This window comes from Acanthisitta chloris, unplaced genomic scaffold (assembly GCF_000695815.1).
Source record: "Acanthisitta chloris isolate BGI_N310 unplaced genomic scaffold, ASM69581v1 scaffold4050, whole genome shotgun sequence".
Taxonomy (NCBI): Eukaryota; Metazoa; Chordata; class Aves; order Passeriformes; family Acanthisittidae; genus Acanthisitta; species Acanthisitta chloris.
The window spans coordinates 31,988-54,431 of NW_008649775.1; the positions used below are offsets into that span (position 1 = coordinate 31,988).

The 22,444-nt window shown below is 38.1% G+C and overlaps 1 protein-coding gene across 1 annotated transcript in view; it reads left to right on the plus strand.

Moving 5' to 3' along the window:
• The window catches only part of RBPJ (recombination signal binding protein for immunoglobulin kappa J region), a 22,433-nt gene extending 301 nt beyond the window's left edge, over positions 1-22,132 (plus strand). The window contains exons 2-10 of the mRNA XM_009071253.1: positions 2,914-3,009; positions 13,047-13,212; positions 14,330-14,504; positions 15,985-16,122; positions 16,338-16,450; positions 18,580-18,720; positions 19,813-19,968; positions 20,686-20,789; positions 21,586-22,132. Coding sequence (XP_009069501.1) covers positions 2,921-3,009; positions 13,047-13,212; positions 14,330-14,504; positions 15,985-16,122; positions 16,338-16,450; positions 18,580-18,720; positions 19,813-19,968; positions 20,686-20,789; positions 21,586-21,901 — 1,398 coding nt within the window. The 5' untranslated portion in view covers positions 2,914-2,920 and the 3' untranslated portion in view covers positions 21,902-22,132. The remainder of the gene's footprint in view (positions 1-2,913; positions 3,010-13,046; positions 13,213-14,329; positions 14,505-15,984; positions 16,123-16,337; positions 16,451-18,579; positions 18,721-19,812; positions 19,969-20,685; positions 20,790-21,585) is intronic.
• The last annotated feature ends 312 nt before the right edge of the window (positions 22,133-22,444 follow it).

Consider the following 22,444-nt stretch of genomic DNA (forward strand, 5'->3'; position numbering starts at 1 on the left):
TGTTTAGTTTCCCCAGGAGTGAACTGTTTTCTTACATGAAAGTGTCTCGTGAGGTCATGTAAAATAACACTTTTTGCTGCCAAAACTCAGCTATTACATTACTGCTGTCACGCAGGAGGTAAGAGCAAAATGCTGTCAAGGTGTCCAGGAGTGATCTTAACCATGTTTTGGTGAAACACAATCAGAGAGAGTATCAAATAGTAGTATCAAGTCCAGGAGTGAACTGTTTTCTTACATGAAAGTGTCTCGTGAGGTCATGTAAAATAACACTTTTTGCTGCCAAAACTCAGCTATTACATTACTGCTGTCACGCAGGAGGTAAGAGCAAAATGCTGTCAAGGTGTCCAGGAGTGATCTTAACCATGTTTTGGTGAAACACAATCAGAGAGAGTATCAAATAGTAGTATCAAGTCAATCCATTCAGAAAAGTGACTGTTAGCTCCTGCTCTGCCTGGGAAGTACTTACAGCAGAAGCCGTTAAGGAGTCACCTCTTTTTTTCAGAGTTCTATAACACAGTCTATGCAAATATTTATTACTCTGTGCCACAAACTGTGCTGATTATAAGTAGCTACTGGATTTCAAAGCCACTGTTTGCTTGAAAGCAAAAAGGATGTGCAATTTGTTTTCGAGTTTTATTTGGTAGTAGTGGAACCCCCTTGTCACTCTTCCTTACCTCAACTTTGAGTTTTCTATTAACTATAGTTACTCTAAATTCCACATGCAGAATTTGAGCTACTAGAAGTGCTAGGTACTCTTTCTTGTGAGTCCAGGGTAGGCATCTGGGAAGTGCTAGCCATCCTTCAAAGCAGCAACTTGTAGAGACTGGAAACAACCTAACTTTTTTTTCTTTGAAGAGAAAAATGCTGAAACGGAACAACTGTCACACCAGCTTCTAAGATTGATTTGTTTATGCAATACTGAAGAATGTATCTGTAAATCTTTAAAAGCATTTAGTTCAGTTATTGGAAAATTACTGTGTTTTTTGTTGTGTAAAGGCAGTCTGGTTTGACTAATAATCTATTCAATGTTGTGCAAGCTTCAGCAGAGCAACACCACTTTGTTCATGCTGTGCTGGTTGTTTTTAGATGTAAACTCTAATAGTACTACCTTTGTGAAGAGTTTTGAGACTTAATAATGAAAAACATCATCTAAGAATTGCAGTGGTGTTGTGTTGTCTTTATCAGTGGGAGAGGTTAAAGGGGAACATTCCTAGTTCTCCCAGGAGCTTGGATTGTATAAGTCCCCTGTAGCAACACAACACTAGAAAAGACAGTTTCTTCTTCATACATTGATAGCACCTACTGTTTTTCCACATGGGTTACTGGATTTGAGTGGGTTTTTTTATAGTAGTGAAGTCAAAAGTTTTTAGTATGACAGATGTTCTTAATGATGTCCTTAATTCAGTGTGACATTACTCTTGATAGAGTATTTCAAATGGTCAGATTAAAGGTATTTAAACAACTTAAATGCAGCTAATATATATATCATAATGAAATGTATAAAAATAATTTCACAGTGAATTATGTTTTGTGGTTTAAAATACATTCTTAAACAATGGCTGTAAATCAGTAAGTCTGTGTGCTTTGAGACCGTTCTTCCAGCTGTGCTTTCATGGATAAACATCAATTTTACCAATGTCAAATATAAATAGATGAAGCTAGTCCAAATTTAAAACAGTAATTCAAGTCTTTTCTCTGCTCTTAGATCCTGCTATTTACACAGAAAATCTGCACACTAATCTCTACACAGTAATCGTGTCTTGTGCTGGCATGGCAAACACAAGGGTTTGCAAAACAGCATTAGCAAAGCTGGATTGTTGTCCAACCAAACACCTGCTCAGTCTACCTGCTTTGCTCTGTGAAACTGTATATTGGGATTTCTTCTGGAAAAGGCCTTGCCAAGAAAATTTGTCTTTTTAGCTTCCACCATTTTTTCACTAGAAACGTTCGGTTTTCTATCTCTGTCCAAAGGAAATTCAGCAGTGGGTGTAGTTCTCAGAAAAAAAAAAAAAAATCCAACCAACCAACCAAAACTTCCTTCTTATGTAGAGTTTCACCTTGTCACAGAACTTCCTGATAAAGTGATCATTTATTTCTGGGGTTGATGACTTGGAAGATGAGTGCATTGGTGGGCATTAAACCTGCAAGAGCTCCTTCAGGAGCTGGGAAGTGTCTGTGCCAGCACTCTGGCACAGCTAGAGCCAAGGGTGTTGAGTTTGGCATGCTGCTTAGTGAACAGTGAGGTTATTACACAGAGGAATGATAGGGTGTATTGTTCTCTCACTTCTCTCAAGGAATTGCTGTTGGTGTGTTTGAGGTAATTACAGCTTTTCTATCATGTCTGTCATGACAGTGATGATGAATGATAGCAAATTTTTAAAATTTAGGGTTTTTTTAACCTGGTTGTATGCAGGAAGTAGAGGTTTTCTCTAGAAAGCTAGATCAAACCATAAGCTGAAGAATGCAGCTCTTTCTTAGCGTCCTCACAAACAAAACAAAACTTGTATATAAACATTGCACTGGTTTAGTTAAAAGCTTGAACAGTTCGTCCTTACCACGAGATACTAAATTGGTCATGGAGAAAATAATTGTTAGTGTGTTCTAATCAAATATTTGTGGCATGAAATAGGACTTTGAGCATGGTGTAGTGATTGGCATTGATTCGATTTTACGTCACAAGCATCTTTGTTTTTCTGGAAAATGTGGTACTTGTAGATGAACAGAGACCTCCATCGCTAGTTTCATGCAAGACAGTTCCTTCTTTAGTTAGCAAACACATCTTGGCACAGTTAATGGTTGACTTTTGTGAATTTTCAGGTGTTTAGGGTTGGTTTTTGTCCCCTTATTGGGTTATTATAGCTATAAACAAACCCAAAGGAACTTTGAAAGCTTATGTTGTCTTTAAATCTTCAGGGAAGCAATGCGCAATTACCTGAAGGAGAGAGGTGACCAGACAGTGCTAATACTCCACGCAAAAGTTGCGCAGAAATCGTACGGCAATGAAAAAAGGTAAGTGTGCTTTCCTGGCTTCTCTCTACAGCTGCCAGCCTGGGAAACTACAGCGTGCACTCTAGTGATAGTCCTTTGCAGAGTTCCTCAGATTGCACTGTAGTCTGGAGAAACCCAAAGGCTTTCTCATAAATCACTGAGTCATCTAAGAGGTGCTGCAAACCTGTGGCGTTCAGTGCAGAGTTGCTACTGACAGCTTCCCTCTCTGTGGGTGAAGTTTCTCTTCCATTGAACTAAAATGGCTCAAATTTTAAACCTTCCGTTTTAAGTCTGGAGAAAATAAGGTGATTAACAATGACTGTTTGTAGAGGAGCTTTTTCCTGAAGAGTTTCAAATTAATATGAAAGGGAAATGGATAGCCTCAGTAAGATACTTCTCTGAATCACGTTGTAATAGGTTAAAAAAGAATGATAGGTCAATCATAACAATATTTATGGTAGACATTCTCTTGCAAAAATCAAGACAGTACCCATTCCACTAACAGGTGCTATTCTAAGGGACAGAATCTGCAGGAAGATGTGAGAATGAATGTTTTTTAGGCAAAAGTGTATTTCCTGCAGTCTGCTCTGTGATGTTTTTGTTGTAAGACTAGTAGAAGCAAGTAGGATGGTCCTTCTCGTGCAGGTTTCTGGTCCTCTTACGATGAAATAGAATATTCTTTAATCATAAGTGATGCTTTTGTACATTAGACATTACTAAAATAGTTGAGTATTTGGTTAGTTTTCATATACTTTGTCTTATTAATACTTGTTCACCACAAAAGACCACATACTCAACACATTAATGGTTTAGAGGTTTTAACCTTTCTTTTGCCACTGTTGGTAAGTCCTGTTACATCATTGTTTTTTACAGCTTTCTGAGATCAGAGTTTTGTCATATTTATGTAGGAGGGTGTTACAAAACAGGAATGTTCAAATTAAACCTGCAGATTTTTTCAGTTCATTGCTACCTGAGTCACACATTCAGATGTCTGTGAATCTCAGAGATGCAGACTCTATTTTCAAGTGTTCTTGAGAATTCTGTGCCCGAGTACTTGTCTTCCAATATTTGCCATCTTTTCTGTTAGCTAGTATCTCAAATCTTTTCTTTCGGGTAGTGTCCAGGTTCTGCAACTCCATGGAGTTGCTTACTCAAAGTGCTGTTTAGATATTTTGGAAATTCTTGATGTGAATCAAATGTGAAGTCAGTGAAGGAGGAAGGGCACGAAAGGAGACAAGTGCTGTGTGTCTGCTGTACAATTGTGCAGCCTTCTTGCTCTTTGCTGTGCTTAAATGCACAAGGGTTGCAGTGTGAGGCTGTACAAGCACTAAATTATAACTTTAACCTTTTGCAGCAAACTCAACAGCCAAAAAGATGTATCATGATGACAATATGGGGACCTCTGATGGTTATCTGCAGATTGTATTGTCAGTCAGAAGTTTCATAGTGAACTCATCACTGCAGATGAGTTAAGCCTGTGTGTCCCCAAAAATGAGTGGTGTACCTGCAGATAAGAAAGTGACTAAACAGTGTGTCTGTAACTTTGTTCAGCTTGTTCTCCTGAGGCCAGAGCAGTTCGTAAGAGCAGGAACATTTTGCAAAACTGTCCTGTGTATCAGTGTTTTGGAGAACAAATTGCATCGAAAGAAAGGAGAAAATAAAATTATAAAGTATTTGATTATTAAAAGGTTGATTACTCTTTGGAAAACTTAGATACATTCTGAAGAATACAGGGCAAAGATTCAAACTGTTGTTTGATAACAGTTTCTGAAAGCTCCTGTGTGCCATAAATTCCTGTTGCCTTGAATATTTGTGTATGCTTCAGTTACTGCTGTGTTAAAGTCAATGTGGCACATACATTACCTGAGTACTGGTAATATTTGGCAAACTAATCATTAGTTTCTCATTGCTTGAAACAGTTACTAACAGAAATCAGGAATTCTTTTACCACTTTCTGTGAGGTGCAATTCAGTTTCCAATCAGCACAACTGCATTTGTTCACGAAAGGTATCTCAGATTCACTTCTTTAAAAATGGAAGTGTCAGATGAGTGTGGAGAATTTGAGAGCTTTGCAAAAGATGACCAGGAATTAAAATGGTTGGATACTCATTACAAAGTAGTATGATGATGAAACGATTAGTGTTCTGGTATGGGTATGAAACAAAAGTATGGAATCATGGAGTCACAGAGTGGATGAGGTTGGAAGGGACCACGGTCCAACCTCCTGATCCAGCAGGATCATCCACGAGCATATTGCACAGGATTGTGTCCAGATGGTGCTTGAGTATCTCCAGTGAGGGAGAATCCACAGCCTCTCTGGGCAGTCTGTTCCAGTGCATGGTCACCCACAACAATATAGTTCTTCCTCGTGTGCAGGTGGAACTTCCTGTGCATCAGTTTCTGCCTCTTGTCTGTTCATACTAAGGTTTCAATTTTTTTCAGTTTAAGTATTTTAGTTTTTCTGTAGTTATAACACACTACATCGACTGTCTCTGGTACTGCTGAGCTAGTTCCCAGGCTATTAGCATCAGTAATGATATCCTATTGTTAGCAGCATAAAGAAAAATCCCACTTATTAAATCCTTAGATCCACGTGTGCCCTAGGTACTCAGTGAAAGTGAATGATGAATTAATGTATTCATTTTTGATTAGTTGGGGTTTTTTAGTGTGTTTTTGTTTGGGTTTTTTAGGGCTTTTAAAAATTTTCTGTGTTATTTATAGCAGCATGTGCCCTTTGTTTCTTCATATTTCTGGACTGAGTAAAATCAGTAAAGGTTCAGTGCTGCTTTATGCAATTGGCCAATCAAGTTTCACCAGTTTTACATTCACTACCATTTCTGAAGTGAGTTGTTTTGCATACATCTTCTTCATATAAAGGAACCTATTTCATACCTGTTGTTATGGAAAAATGACCCATGTTTTCCATGGGGCTTCATTATGGCATAGATATGATCTGGTTAATTTTTGATCCTTAAAAAATAAGTTAGATTGCAGTGTTTTTGTAACTAAGTTACAAATTTTACATCTCTTTCTAGTAAATATAGAGCCTAAAAAAAATCCTAAAAAAAGTTCCACCTTTTGTTCCAGTCTTTAAATCTTACTTGCTGCAAGGTCATGAGGAATATTTGCCATTAATGAACTTGGCATGGCATAATTAAAAGGTTAGCACAATAACTACCTTTCAGTGTTTTGATGAGGCTTAGTAGGTGGTGAAATACTCTGTTGAAAACTCACTGTAGATGGTGCAGATCTCACGTAGTATGATCTGGTTTTAAGAGGCATCCCAAAAACACAATTCCAGGTTGGTGCCACATGGATGGAGATGTCCTAGGTTAGTTTGAGTGTTCTTGCTACTTCTCTGTAAATAAACAGTAGTGAAAGGAGGCTTCTTTCCTGTTTGAGTGGACTCTTCTATTAGCCTTACGCTTGCAAGGTGAGTGTTTTTTAGTTTAACAAAGAAGCCAGGAGCTAAGAAGCTCAGGGATGGCCTTGAGTTGAAGTTAAGGCTTTGTGCCTAATGTTTCCTGTTGGAGGGCTCCTCTCTCAAAGGCATTCAGCTGATAGAGACTTGGGTGATGTTTAGTCCTGGTGAGTGTGGGTGTTTGGCTTCTGCTTCTTGTATTTTTTCTGTGTTTACCATTCACTGAGACCTCTCTCTTCAGAGTCTGAACAGTGTGAACATTCAGCAGTGTAAAGGACTGAAGTGTTTTGGATTCCAAGGCATAGTTCATCTAAAGACTGTGAGCCAGATTGGTGTTTGTGGATTACATGCTGTTCTGAGTTTAAACATTATCACTGCTGATTAGCAGGAGAGTGGTCTAGAATGGTCTAGCTGCATCTTGTTTTACGCTGTTAGTGAAGGAGCTCCTGTGGTTTCTGATCAAATACTTCCCTTCCCTGAACTGTGCCTGCCCTCTGGTTAATGCTCCTGCTATTGAGAGCATAACCTTTTCCAGGGCTTACCCCATGGCTCCAGTGCTTCATCCTTAGCACTCTAACATCTAATACTTCTTCATTTGTTTGTTGTTATAGTGAATTCTTTAGGGTGATGTTAGTTCTTTCAGCTCCTAAGAAAGAAGAGTGCTGAGGAGTTTCATACTCAGAACAATGTGGGTAATGGACAAACACACCTCCTGCTTTGTCAGGCTTGGAATTCACCAACAGGTACAAAGGGAAAACTTCCCTCTTAATGTCACCCAGAACATAAAAGCCTGGCTAGTGAAAACCTCTGAATTCTCCTGAAGGCAGAGGCTTCTGTAAGGTGAACACATGGATGACTTGAGTGATTTGAAAAAGCAAACCTTTGTGAACAGAAGCCTGTGGTTTGAGCAGTGCATTGTGTGCACCAGAAGTAGGTAGCAATGACATAAGCAGATTTCATTTCACTTTCTTCCCCTTGCTTCCTGGCAAGTTCAGTTAGGGTAGCTTCCCTACTTGAAGTACCACATTTTCTCTGTATTAATTGGCCTGAATTGACTGTAGGGATGTTGTTCTTTCCTTTGGTGATTGTCTGATCTATTACAATATTCCAGGCAGTGCCAAAGACTCAACCTAGTTCACTTTGTGTTGTTGCAGTCGACCCAGAAAACACTAGAAATTGTCTCACTCTTCCTTTCAAGTAATTTGGAATAAAGAGGAGCATCCTTAGACAAATCTCAGCTTGGTGTTCTTGCCATGGAAAAGTTTTCGTTTTCCAGTTGGTCTGATGGTGCAGATCTTTCAGAACAGATGAGTAGCTGTTTGCTGCACTGTGTTACTGAGCCTGGAGTCTAGCGTGAGGTTGGTCTTTCCTCACTTGAGCAGCCCATGAAATAGTAGTTTAAGAAGATACTATGGGGGCATCCTTTACATTTTGGAGGCTGATCCTCTGACCTTTCTGGCTGATATCAGTTCTAATGTCGGCTTCATTTTAAACAGCCTGTGGTTTTAATTTACACTGATCACAAATTCTTGGAAGATGCTTAGGAGGAGCATCACAGAGAACCTTTTCTGAGGAACTGACCACAACAAAGTGTTGTAGGGATATGTTAAATACATGCAGTACTTGTAGAGACCTGATATCCCAGGCTGTTACCTTGGGTCAGCCACTGTGCTTTAAATCAGCAACTAGGAAACACTGAACCTGCATCTTGTCATGCAACTCTAACAAATGTGGAAGAGTTTTTGTCCAGGAATGACATTCCAGGTTATTACACTTGAAGAAATGCAAGAGCTTACAGAAGCAATCCTAACAGATTGCATGTGTGTTTGAGATCACGTTGTTAAGTGTTTACCTCACAGAAGAATGTCCTGTGTTGTTTTACTGCACATTTCAGCAAGGAAATGCTAGCCTGCTCATGGCATAGAGAAGGTGTTAAGAGAATGTTACAGACCCAGTGGAGAAATTATATCCTACGTGATTTTCTACCATTACTTCTTGTACTGAAGTTCAGAAGAACCAGACCCTTTCCCTCCAACATAATTTTCTTTTTACTTTTTTTACTCAGATCAATACTTCAGAAGAATTTCTACCACCTACTCACTTTAGTTTTGTGGTTAAAGAAAAAGAGATAGGCCTTGTAAATCAAAGGTTGAACAAGGAGTATTTTCATTTGTTCCACCAGACATCATCCTACCTTATTTCCCATCAGTAATACTGGAACTTACTTTACATAAATTACTTATTTTGGGGAGGTGATTTTTCTCTTAGCCTCTTTGTAGTTATCTGAAAGCCTCTCACATAAACATTTACATTCCTATTTACATCGAAAATATTTTATTAAAGAGAGAACCTGTTTCCAGCAGTTATTTTATACATATCAAAGACACTTTCTTTAATCCTCTGTGAAAATTAAAAATACAAGGCAACGGATGGTTTGGTTTGCTCACACTATTTGGGATGGAAAATTTATAGTTGCTCTTCTATACATGATTTACTGGAACTGTAAACACGAAATAAAAAGCCCCAAGACTGTACCTGTCTGTGTGTATGAAGGGTAAGAGACTGACACATAAGAAAGCCCATTTGAATTGTGAATGTCCAGGCTCTTTACTTCTTCGTAATTTTAACAAAACTTTAAAATTTTCTCAGCTTCAAAAGTTTCTTTCTTTGTTCAGTAAGTCATAGTTTTCGGTGGTTTTGTTCCGTGTTCCAATTTTGAGTCCTTTAATTGTTGTGGCTTGTTTTCATCAGTGGGTTACAACTTGTTTCTTATAGGTCTTCATTGCCCTCTAGTGGCTGTAGGTATTCAAAGGACTTGGTTTAGAATAAAGCCGAGATGAGTGAGGAGATGAAAAAAGTTTGGAATTATTTTTTCTTGTGTTCTAACCAGTAAGATAAATACAAAAGTGTCCATGGGGGAGAAAGGTACCTGTGTCATGTGCTCTGTGGTGTTACACTACTTGCAATACAAGGGGTTTAGTTTCTTTTTTGCAGAGCATTGCTCTGTTAATAAAAGTTGATACTAATATTTAATCTGTATAACTTTATCAGAAATAACTTGTAACTGATGAGAAGAAAATTAGTAGGATACATCCATTAACACTGGAAGGATCTTGTATTGCCAGTGCAGTTTGAGAGTTTGGAAGCTGACTTGATAGGTATGTGTGTTTTCTGATAATCTTAGTTTGTTTCCAAAAATCAACTCTTGAATAAATGCATCTGGTACTTAAGTTTCCTCCCGAAAAATTGCATTTCCTATCCCTGGGGTTATTTCATAATTCCCATTGGAAAAGTATTATTCACAGGGGTCCACTGTTACCTTTTCCTTGTCTGGAATGGCAGAGCAGTGTAGGCCTCTGTTTTGTGCTCTGCAGTGCTTGGGCACAATCATTGCCCTCACTTGACACCTTGCCAGTCTAATAAAAATGTGACTCCTGCTTATCTTCTTGCTGCCTTCCCACCCCTCCAGATATATATAGATACATATATATAGTTATATAGATATGTATGATATGTGTTTATCTATCTATATATGTATATATGTCCTTGGGGTTTTTTAAGTGTTACCATTGTCTGCAGTAGAAATTTTCTTAGTGTAGTGCTCAAGCTGTCATTTCTTTCATTGTTCTGCTTTACTGGTTTCCTTTAACTTGCTGATAGTTGCAGCAGCCAGTAGATGAGCCTCAGAGTAGACTTATGGTCTTATACACATATAGTATTTGCATGTAGATGTGGGGTGATGCAGAGCATAAATGTTAAATTGGTCATGTAGAAAGTAAATACATTCTACTTTAATGTGCATATTATGATCTTGACCATTGTCATTGCGCTGTTTCCCTCACAAATATAAGTCCTCTTAAGATAATTTTTCCTTTAGGGTAAAAAAAGCATTTGAGGGAAATTAGGTTGTGCCATCTGTGCTGTTTGAAATAAATGCAGTTGAAAAGTAGGAAATGCATTCCTGGTTTTCAGATAAAAAATTTATAGTAGTAAGGGCAGGATTTAATTGATATGTAACAGAAACTCACAGTGTACTTTAATGTGCTCCTACTGCATCGTTCAGCATCTTCCTGAGGAAAGTTGTGACAGAGGTCACACAGCAGAAGATAAGAAGCAAAAGGTGTAACTGCAAGTTAAAAGGGACATGTGGTGTGTGCTGCTTGATAACTTGCATTACAGCTTATTCTATCCATGATGATTTTCAAATTTCAGAGTCTTGACATGGTGTGTGCTGTTTGATAACTTATATTACAGCTTTATTCTATCCGTGATGATTTTCAAATTTCAGAGTCTTGAGTCTTAGAGCAATGAAGTTGCAATAACTCGTTCTCATGGCTGATAACTATAAATTTGTGCTGCTACTGTGAAAGTGTTAAATTTTATTTCTGCATTGGTTTATTGTCATTTCTCAAGTCGACAGTTCCATCAGGAAACATCTGCTTTGCACATTGGAGAGTTTCTACCTGCCACCTTGGTTCTGTGTCCTGCATTTTCAATTGAAGAGAGATTCCAGAGCCTTCATATGACCCATAATTACCCCAAAGAATAAAATACAAACGGTTAAAACTGATGCAATAAGCACATGAGAAAATGCTGATTGTTAAATTGTGAATAGATTGCTTCTACAAGTGGCTTTCTCTTAGATCATAATTCTCTATTTATCAAAGTTTCTGTGCTTCAGAACAGTGTGAAGGCAATAAAAGGGAGCAAATAATGGTTAAGCCTTTGCTGAAATGGATTATCATAGCAGAGAAAATAGAGCGTTTGTTTCTGTTTGGAATAATTAAATTTAAAAAGCAATCTGTAGGAGCAGTTTCACAAATTAATTTGATGGGCCCCTCAAGAATGCATAAATTTTGGTGTCACAATAGTGAGCTGCTTTCTACAGATTCTCTTTTGTAAGTGGTCTCTTTTCAAACCAGACCATGATACTTTTGAAAGGCATTCATAAAAATTTCAGCTGTATGGATATTGGTATAGCACCAGTTTTGCTGCGCTTTAAATAGAATGAAATTAAGTGAAAAATTATGACTGTGGATTTATTGTCAAGGAAGGAAGTTTGAGGGCTTTTTTTTTTTTACCTGCAGGCAGTAATTTTTGTTCATTATCATAACCACTGAGATGTTTTAAATAGCAGTAAAACTTAAAATTTAGTTGTTTGTTTCTCTGGCAAAGAATAATACGTGGTTTGTGACTGTTAACTTAAAATACCATGTATTTTATTCATGTGGATTTATGTATTTATATGGATTCTTCATATGTACTTTTTAAAATTATGGCGTTATTAACAGCACTTTGGTTTCATCTATTAAGAATGCTGTTACTTAGAATAGCATTTTGTCTGTTAAAAAAAAAAAAGGTAATTTTGCTGAATAGTTGAGGTAAAGAAGTGCATTAGACTGGATATTCATACCGAAACTGATTTCCCCTGATGGAGGTTTATATGGTGTTTAATAGAAATAATGGAATCATAGAACTGTTCAGGTTGGACAGGACCTTTCAGGTCAGAGTCCAACAGGTAACCTGACACTGACCCCTCTCACCCAGAACTCCCACAGACACTTGAGAAACTGAATCATTTTGTCTTTGGAGGATTTTCCTGTGACTCAGAGCTTGCAGTTCAGTTCACCCACACCCTGACTGCTCCTGCCCACCCATGCAGCAGCCCATGGGTGCTGCCCCACCATGGGGCCTGCTCCCCCTGCCTGGAATTCAGTTGTCCCAAGCCAAATTTAAACAACAACAAAAAAAAATCCTACCCACCTGTGTAAGGTCATTGGATTTCAGAAGTGCCAAGTTAAGCACTACTCTACAATCTGAAGTAAATAAAAAAATCAAGAACTTTTCCAGGTGTCCTCTCCCTTCATGCCTCCTTAGCTACCTCACAGCTGGATGTACTCATTCTGCTTTTTTATCTCTGACCCTAATGAGATGATGATAAAAACACTGCAGCTGTTGGTTAAACTACAACCAAACATTATTAGGGTTTGGGTTTGAATTTGCAGAAACTTCCAGACCAAAGCATTGTGTCATAATGCTGAATTTAATTTGGAACATGTTGCTATAAGTAGCATCCAGATTGATTACAGTCAGTGCTGCTGAAGACTAATTCTTATCTTTTGCAGTTACTGATGAAGCTCTAAAAATCATTATTACATTTTAAAACTGAAGAGAGATATATGCTTAGGTGGAATAGATTCCCTCCTTGCTCATGGCAAAAGACTGAATTTTTAGGAATTGTACTCAGCAGTTGTCCATTACATCAGTTTGTCGAACTGTTATGTGTGGATAAATCACCACATCATGTTAAGCACCTACAAAAGCAAAAGAATAATCATTTTTGAGGCCTTTTTAATTTCAGAATATGTTTGTAAGAGTAGAAAGCCCTTTCGTTTTATAGAGATTCCAACTGTTACCTATTGTATATTGAACTGGAAGGATACTCAGTGACAGTGTATCTAATGCTGATTTTCCTTGCTTTTTTATTTGCATTGTAGAAAATGTTCAAGGCAGGTGAAGGATGTGCCTGCATAAACACAAATTTTAAGTGCAAATGGGCTGAGAAAGCTTTGGGTACACATCAGTTTGTTCTTCTTGAAAGCTGTGTGTAATTCCGTAACGTGTTCCTCCTTTCCAGGTTCTTTTGTCCTCCTCCATGTGTGTATCTTATGGGCAGTGGATGGAAGAAAAAAAAAGAGCAAATGGAACGAGATGGTTGCACTGAGCAAGAGTCACAACCTTGCGCCTTTATCGGGATAGGAAACAGCGACCAAGAAATGCAGCAGCTCAACTTGGAAGGAAAGGTAGATGAACTGTTGTAAACCACTCAGATTACTGCAAAGGATATTATAGCTACATGGTGCATATTTCAAGAAATACCTTTGCTTAGTTTTTGTAACTTTTGTTAGACTGTAGCAGGTATTGCATAAGTGGGTTAAAAAAATCCCTCAAAAATAGGTAGGACCATTGAGTAGGTGGATTTGGTTCATAGGTTCATAGCAGGGTACTAACCTTTAATCTGTAGGTCGTTGATGCAGATTCTGTAAACTGTTAGGCATCAGTAGTTAGCTGAAATCAGGTTTCTGGCCCAAACTCGATGTCCCTCTCCTTGGCATGCACAAATGGTGGATAATCTTATCAAGGAAGTATCTGGACATCTGCTGCTAGAAGTGGCCTTTAAGTCCCTTTGCATAAAAATACAGTTAAAATAACATCTTACAAATTTAGTAGGTTATTTTTTTCAGTGATGTCAGTTGTTTATAAGTATTTTTTTAAAAAGATATTTGTGATTACTTAAACAGTTGGAATAAAACTAACAGCACAAATGCTCATTTTAGTTGGTTGTTTTATTAAGCAGTATTTTGTAGCTACCTAGTGTTTCCAGTGCAGTCTACCAGAAATACTTCATATATTGCTGAATAGGAAAAGAATAATAATAGTTCTTTTTGAGATTTTATTTTTTTTAAGCTTCAGGTGTCACCTACCTTAAGCACTTAGCTGAAAGCAACTTCCTTGTGTTTCAAAACCCAGTCACCTCCCATCCTTTCCGGAAAATTTTGGCTCAGCACATCTCCTGCACAGACAAATTGTGCATGCCCAATGTACTGCCTGTTAGCTCTACTCAGATGCAGTTTTTAGTAGTGCTCTTAACCCCTCAGAGATGGCTCTGATGTAGTTATGGTCTCTGGTCATGTTTTCCAGTCGTGGTTAGGGTCTTCAGAAAGACCATAAAATAATGAGGTTGGGTGCTAAACTTCACAGCAGTCATAAAAACAATCCATATAGAAGAGATGGGAAAAGTTTCTGATCTGTTTTAGAAACTATTGCATCAGTTTTCTTACTTTGTTCATAATTAAATATACTTCATTTCTGAACTGGGTTGACTTGAAAGAAGAAACAACAGTATGTTTTCACCTACAGAATTATTGCACTGCCAAAACATTATACATATCAGACTCAGACAAGAGAAAGCACTTCATGTTATCGGTAAAAATGTTCTATGGCAATAGTGATGACATCGGTGTGTTCCTCAGTAAACGGATCAAAGTCATCTCCAAACCTTCTAAAAAGAAACAGTCACTGAAAAATGCAGACTGTAAGTATTTCACAGTTTCTTCTTGGTGTAGCAATTCATTTTGCCTCCTACTAATTTTCTATTAGGTCTGACTGCAAAGTAAATACAGTCGAATTTTCAGTTGCTGTTGTTGTATTTCAGAGCTGTACACATCACTGTGGTTTATAATATTCCAATCTAGATAGGTTACACCATTGAGTTTTATGGAGTTACAGGTAATTACTCAGTAAATATGAAAGGTCCACCAAAAAACCCTGTATTCTGAGGAATGAATCCTCTTAGCCCAATGTATGAAGGATGTCTTGCCTCAGCTTTCTAAGTTTTTTGGATCCCTGACACTGCCTGTGCTCTGGTGCTGAGGGTGTTTTGATGAGTATCAAAGTGATAGCTTTCAGATTGTGATAAATGAGTAGCATCATGTTATCCAAACTGCACTTCCTCCCATCACAGCCACCTTCTTACTGTCTCATGCCATTTTCATGTTGTTTTTCTTTTTGTTTTGCATTGTTCCTTTTAAGTAATCGGTTAAGAAATCTGTATGGTGATATTTCACCCAGATTTATTTGCTTACCGTGTTTTTCAACTAAAGATATCTCTGGTGCTAATGTAGAATTGGAAACATTTTTGCTTTTCCTCCAACATTTTTGCCTGAATACCAGTGGAGCACCTCAAGAGATACCCTTTTTTTTTGTGTTTGTTTTTCTCTCTCTCTTCACTAGTGCTTTAAAAGGCTCTTCCATCTGTGTTGGGCTGGAACCCATTCACCTATGGAATGTGGATCTCGGGGCCGCTAGCTTGGCACATGACTAAAGACAATCTGTTGCTGTGCAGTTCACACCCCTGGGCTCAGAGTATGCACTGTTGAATTTGTATTCAGACAGATAGTTTTGATGGACAGTGAATATCAACCAAGCAGAACAACATGCCCGTTCTGATGGCAAAATGTTAGTTGCTGATGGGGTTTTTTTTAGGGGAGCAAACTTTGCGTTTCTCTCTCTTGAATGATAAGTAAGTTCAGATCTGAGAACGTTTCGAGTTGCATGTTTATAATTTTACATAGTTATGTCTGTCTTCCTTTCAATTGCTTGTGATTTGTAAGAGTAATTTTTCTTTATACTTCAAATATACTTCAAATGATTGCTGAGAGTTGCCTAAGTACTTCACAAGGGCAAGCTAAAGCTTCTGCTCAAATAGTTGTTGAACTATGAACAGAAGGAGTTTCAGCTGGCAAGCACTGGCCCATTTGGCCAAGTGGCAAAATACTGTGAGCTAGCATGCCTTTGGAGAACAGCCACTATGTATGTTACCCCACTTGTGATTTTATGACTATTTTTGGTCTGTCACAAATAGAAATATTTTCTAAATTAACCAATATTTGATAATTATTTCTTGATTGCAAGTATTCTTCAATTTATTTTACTGTTATTTGTGACTTTTTGTTGCTTTGCCATGTAATAATGAAGTAATTTTATAATCTCAAGTCTGTATGTGTTCCTTGCAGTATGTATTGCATCAGGGACAAAAGTGGCACTATTTAATAGACTTCGATCCCAAACAGTTAGCACCAGATATTTGCACGTAGAAGGTGGTAATTTCCATGCCAGTTCACAACAGTGGGGAGCATTTTACATCCACCTCTGTAAGTAAAACCCAAGCTATGTAATTTTTCACTTCCCTCCCTCCATCCTCCCAAAAAAACCATCCTGCATTTTTTCCTCCATATTAATTGCCCATATGCAGATTTGTTTTGTTACCAAGTGTTTATTTGATGTCATAGTGTGATGCTAAATGTTCCTCCTGTCAAGAAAAGCAGTGACTAAACCAGATAATTCTGAAAATTCCTGTTTCGTGCAGTGGATGATGATGAATCAGAAGGAGAAGAATTCACAGTGAGAGATGGCTACATTCATTATGGGCAGACTGTCAAGCTTGTGTGCTCAGTTACTGGCATGGCACTCCCAAGACTGGTACAGTTTCATTTCTCCAATGCTGTAATTAATTTGTAGATGGTTACTTTAATGTAATCCCTTAGTTGGGTTTGCACTGTTTGCAGTTTTTGGCTTTTTATGTTTCCTTTGGGTAATACATGTTTTACACGGCAAACAGCAATTCGTTTTAACAAAGGCATATTTTTATATCCTCAGACTAATTCTGTAAGTAGAGAGCAACTTGTAAAATAAGCATAGGGAACTTTTTAGAATTCAAGCCTGCCAAAGTAGGCTCATCTGTCTATTTTAAAAACAGTAATGTAGCAAAATACTTTAAATATTGATGCTGAATAGATAAGCAAAGTATTTGCAGGCAGTAGGACTACTCTGTGTGCTGAGTTCAGCATGGATTTAAAAATGCTCTACTGATTTGAATCTAAAGCACATCTGTGTGCTCCTAAAGAGTACATAGTCATACCAATATCAGCTTGCAAAAAACATATTTTACCTTGATTAATCTGTTTTAAATACAAAACATGTGAAATGCCTTTGGAACAAGTGTATTTTTAAGAAAGAGACAATTTCAGCCTTTTTCACAGATACAGAATTGTTTATCACCAGTTAAGATTTTTGAACAGCACCAGAATTACTTCTGGATACAGTAGTGGTTTTCATAAATGAAGTTAAGTGTAATTATAGATCTTTTTTCTCCTGTTTTATGTGCTTAATGCCAGCCTAAGTGGAATTTTATGTGACTGATAATAAATAGTGCTTCAAATGAGATGTTCTGTGAAATTGTGGTTTGTCAGCCCATTATGAATTTCATACAAGGCTTTGCTAATTTCACTTTTAACTATAAACAGGCTTCAGAATGTGCCAATGTAAAACCAGCCTTCCCTGCAGTCAGGCTTTTGTTCCCCTTCCCAGACTTACTTTACTAGGACTGCAATGAGAACTTCTCTCCCCATATCAAACTTAACAAAAAGAAGATAATAGTCTGCTCAGAGTAAATGGTACAAAAAGATCACTTCAATAGATTTTGTTTTTTCCTTAAATCGCATTGTTTGACAGAAAAATTGAGATCTGGTTACTACTGATCTGGTTCAAGCAAGTGAAATTCAGTAATATGAGCTCACTTCATTTGTGGGCTTCATGTTAATACTTTCTTCCTGGTGAAAGATGCCATCATTGATGATTGCAGAAACCTTAGTTGTAGGTAGAAATAGATTCAAACAAGTCAGGCTAAAGGTTCCTGTTTTGTTTGCTATTGGGAGCATTTTTATGCTGCCTTACAAGACTGATTGAAGGTGATGCAATTAAAAAGTAATTTGCAGATGTTTTATAGGCTAATGCAAAGAACTTACAGGTTAACCTTGAAACTTGCATTGCTAATAGTAGCATTTCTTAGCATTAGAAGTCCCAGAGGATCTGATTGGCTTTTTGATTGTCAGCTTAGAAATCTGCAAGTACTTTGGCTGCTGCTTCAGCTAATGTTGCATAAAATGAAGTATTAAACTTTTTCTAGAAGTTAAGATTAGAAGCTAAAGATTTCCACTGTCTCTAAGTGGAAAGCTTTTTATTTCTTAAAAATAAATTGGTAAAAAAGATTTGAATTAAGTCAGGAGATATTTTTTCACTGAACTGTCAGACGTAAGGAACAATTGTTCTTTGCAGTTGTGTGTAAGTAATAGTTAATGACTGAGGATTGTTAAGATACTCCATGATTGTTGTGTTTCCAAAACTGTACTTAAGGACATCTCAATACCCTTAAATCGTAATTTTTAGTTATTCTCCTTTACAACCAGTTTGCCTCGAAATCTTGTGGATTCTATCAGTGTTGGAAGCTTCTGTAGAAGTATATTAATACTTGACTGCTCTTCTGCACTGGCAAATGGAGCAAAAGAGATTTTGCTCAAGCTTCAACCTTTTTCCCCACTCTTACAGCAAAAAAATGTCAAAGATAAATGCACACTGAAGTAGTAGTGAGTGTCACTTCAATGCTGTGTTCTTGTTTCTAAAGCATCGAGAATTATGAATCTAATGTTGGTATTAATAGGAGGCATGGAAATGTTTTTTAAAAAATTACCTTTCGCTTCCTTTATTAACAGTATGTATGTAATGAAGTAGAGAAATTGTCCTAAATGTATGTGTACAATTTTCATTCACAGATAATTCGAAAAGTAGATAAACAAACGGCATTATTGGATGCAGATGATCCAGTATCACAGCTCCATAAATGTGCATTTTACCTTAAAGACACTGAGAGAATGTATTTGTGCCTTTCCCAGGAGAGAATAATCCAGTTTCAAGTAAGTTGTTTAAAACTATTTCAGTAGATGATTAGTGTGGTCGCAGAGTTTTCCCAGATACTCCCCAAATATGTATGAATGCCATTTTTCACTTGGCTTTGAATATGAGTCTGATTTGTTTTGTTTTGAAAAGAGAGAGAATGGAAAGCAGCAAACTTTATCTGACCCTTTCCAAATCTTTTGCTTTCCTCACAACCTCCTTCCATGTCTGTTTAAACAATGACTTCTGGTTTCTCCAATGGAAGAAGTGGAAGTACACTAGGAACTTATGTGCAGTCATGATACTGTGGCTTAACATATTGACATATGTCACTGGAGTTGCACCACTTACTTGTGTGTCCATTTATAGGTTACAGCAAATAGAATCATAGAATCATCAAAGTTGGAAGAGATCTTTAAGATCATCAAGTCCAAACATCAACCTAGAACTACCACTGTACCCTCTAAACTGTATCACCAAGCACTAGATTCGGACACCTCTAAAACACCTCCAGGGATGGTGACTCCACCACCTCCCTGGGCAACCTATTCCAGTGCCTGAGCACCCTAACAGGGCAAAAAATTTTCTAATATCTAATCTGAACCTACCCCGTTGCAGCTTATGACATTCCCTCTAGTCCTCTCATTACAGGCATGGCAGGAGAGGCCTGCTGGAAGTCCAAAATGGAAGTTCTGTTGACCCTCCTTACTTCACCCAGTATTGAAAACATAATCATTTCATGGTCCTGTGCCCAAGATGGCTGCAAAACACCTCATCACTCATGTCCTTCTTTGTTCCCAAACACCAGGTCTAACAGGGCACCTCCTCTGGCATGCTCACATACCTGTAGTGTTAGGAAGTTGTCTTCCACAGAGGAAAGTCTCTTCCAACCCCACCCATTCTATGATTCTGTTATTCTAATTTGCAGGGCTTCTCTCCCATGTCTTTGCACAAACACTGAGGTAGTAGCTTGTGTTTTCCATTGTTGTGTGGATGATGAACTCTCTAAAAAGAATATTATGTATGATTTCGTTATTACTGGCTGAGTTGGTTTTTAGGTCTAGGACTTGACAAACGTGTCTACAGCTCAGATTTAAAACTTTCTTTCTAAGGCCACTCCATGCCCAAAAGAACCAAATAAAGAAATGATTAATGATGGAGCTTCTTGGACAATCATTAGCACAGACAAAGCAGAATATACATTTTATGAGGGGATGGGACCGGTCCATGCTCCAGTGACACCTGTGCCTGTTGTAGAAAGTCTTCAAGTAAGTTTGTTTTCTATTTTAATAATATCTGTGTGAGATTATTTTTGTCGTACTGATTTAACCTTCATGGTACCTTTGTGAAATACTGTAGGAAAATAGGCTTAATAGCTTTATAAATAGTAAAATGGCTTGATGTTGTAATAACCTTTTGTACCTACATTTCAGAATATGTCTATGCGTCGCAGGAATAATATTAATAGTGTTGTATGCATTAAGAATTTTATTTTTTAAAATATTCTGGTAGTGATAGCCTTAGGACTTCTGCTTCAGTTTGATTATTTAGGAATTGATCTTGACCCTTAGCCAATTATGGATCCAAGGGAGCCAGCCTGAAATCTTAGTGAAAAAAAAAAAGTCAGCATTCAGCTGAGTGAAAACGTGAAGCTCTCTGAAAGATTCTTTGTGCTCTGTTTTCAAAGCCTTGTTGACATTATTCCAAGTGGCCACTACCAAAACTTGGAAATTCCTTCAGGGCATCAAATCAACTGGCAGTATCTTTTAGATGCTTTGCTGCTTTATAGTTCATTTGTGTCAGTTATATCTCTTTTGGTCCTGTCCAGCTGATAGAAACAGCACTGTTTGCAGTTCTTACCTGCATGTGAAGATTTTACTTTTCTTGTTTGATTTTTTTTTTTTTCGGAGAGGAGAGTATTTATTTTTATTAATACATATTTTGGGGGAATTTTCTTTTTCTTTTCCTATTTGTTCCCTGTCCAGTTGAATGGTGGTGGGGACGTAGCAATGTTGGAACTTACAGGACAGAACTTCACTCCAAATTTGCGTGTCTGGTTTGGGGATGTGGAAGCTGAAACCATGTACAGGTACAGTATTTCTTACTACTTTGAGGGTGGTTGCATTCTGCTGGGTGCTCTGAAGAGTGTAGACACATGTCCACATACTCTAGTGTAGCCTTTCCTGCCTGCAGAAAGGGAGCTGTGAGTGCTAGTTGCCAGCAGGCTCAGAGTGAGTTAGCAGTGTGCCCTGGCAGCTGGGAAGGCAAACCACATCTAGCTGGTCAGAAGCTGTAATTATCCCACTGTATTTAGCATTGGTGCAGCCTCACCATGAGCACTGCAGGCATTTCTGGGCCCACAGTTCAAGAAGGATATTCAGGTACTGGAGCATGTCCACAGAAGGGCAGCAAAGCTGGTGAAGGGCTGGAAGGAATGTCCTGTGAGGAGCTGCTGAGGGCTCTGGGCTTGTCTAGTTTGGAGAGGAGGAGTCTAAGGGGTGACCTCATTGTCCTCGGAAGTTTCCTGAGGAGGGGAAGTAGAGAGGGAGGTGCTGTGCTCTGCTTCCCACTGTCGTGTGCCAGGACACAGGGGAATAGTTCAGAGCTGCACCAGGGAAGATTTGGACTGGATATTTCACCACATTTCTTTACTGAGAGGTTAGTCAGACACTGGAACAAGTTCCTAGAGAGGTGGTCAATGCCTCAAGCCTGTCAGAATTTAAGCATATTAAGGGCATTGAGCCTTAATAATGTTCTTTAATTTTTGGCCAGCCCTGAAGCGGTCAGAGTGTGGACAGGATGAACGTTGTAAGGCCCTTCCAATTGAACTGTTCTGTTCTACAAACCTAAGTCTGTTCTGCTCAGTTGTGTCTCCTGTTTTCCAGATGCGCAGAGAGCATGTTGTGTGTTGTTCCAGACATTTCTGCGTTTCGAGAGGGCTGGAGGTGGGTCCGACAGCCAGTGCAGGTCCCAGTGACTTTGGTCCGTAACGATGGCATCATTTACTCCACCAGCCTTACCTTCACCTACACACCAGAGCCAGGGCCACGGCCACACTGCAGTGCTGCTGGAGCAATCCTCAGAGCCAACTCGAGCCTCATGGCCTCCAGTGAAACAAACACAAACAGCGAGGGAAGTTACACGAGCGTCAGCACAAACCCAACCAACGTCACATCATCCACAGCAACTGTAGTTTCCTAACTACTGTTGTTTGTCTGGACTTGAACTGACTTTTACGTGCTACGTTCAAGAGGACTGAACAATTTTTTTTGTGGTTTCGTGGGGAAACACCTTTCCATTTTAGGTGATATTATTTGAACCTTGTTACCTGCAAGTGCTGATCTAAAATACAGAAGCCACAATAAAAAAGAAAGAAAAAAAACAAAACCAACATCCGAAACATAAGAACTTTATTGAAAATCTATTTTTCAGCTGGTTTTTTTTAGTGGGCAAGAAACAAAAATGTGGCTGGGATACACGTTGAGCAAACTAGAAAACATGAACACAACATAGTTTTTATGGACCAAGGAACTTGTATAAGCTTTAGTATAAAAGGTACATTTTCACCATACCTTTTTTGTATCACAACATATAGTACACTTTTGTTACCAAATAGTTTATATTTTTTTTTTCCTCTGAGCTTTTGCTCTGAAGTATATTCAGGTTCCAAGCCTGACCATGCTTGTATAATCTAATTACCATACTCTTCCAGTTTTAAAAAAAAAAAAAAAGATATATTTTTGG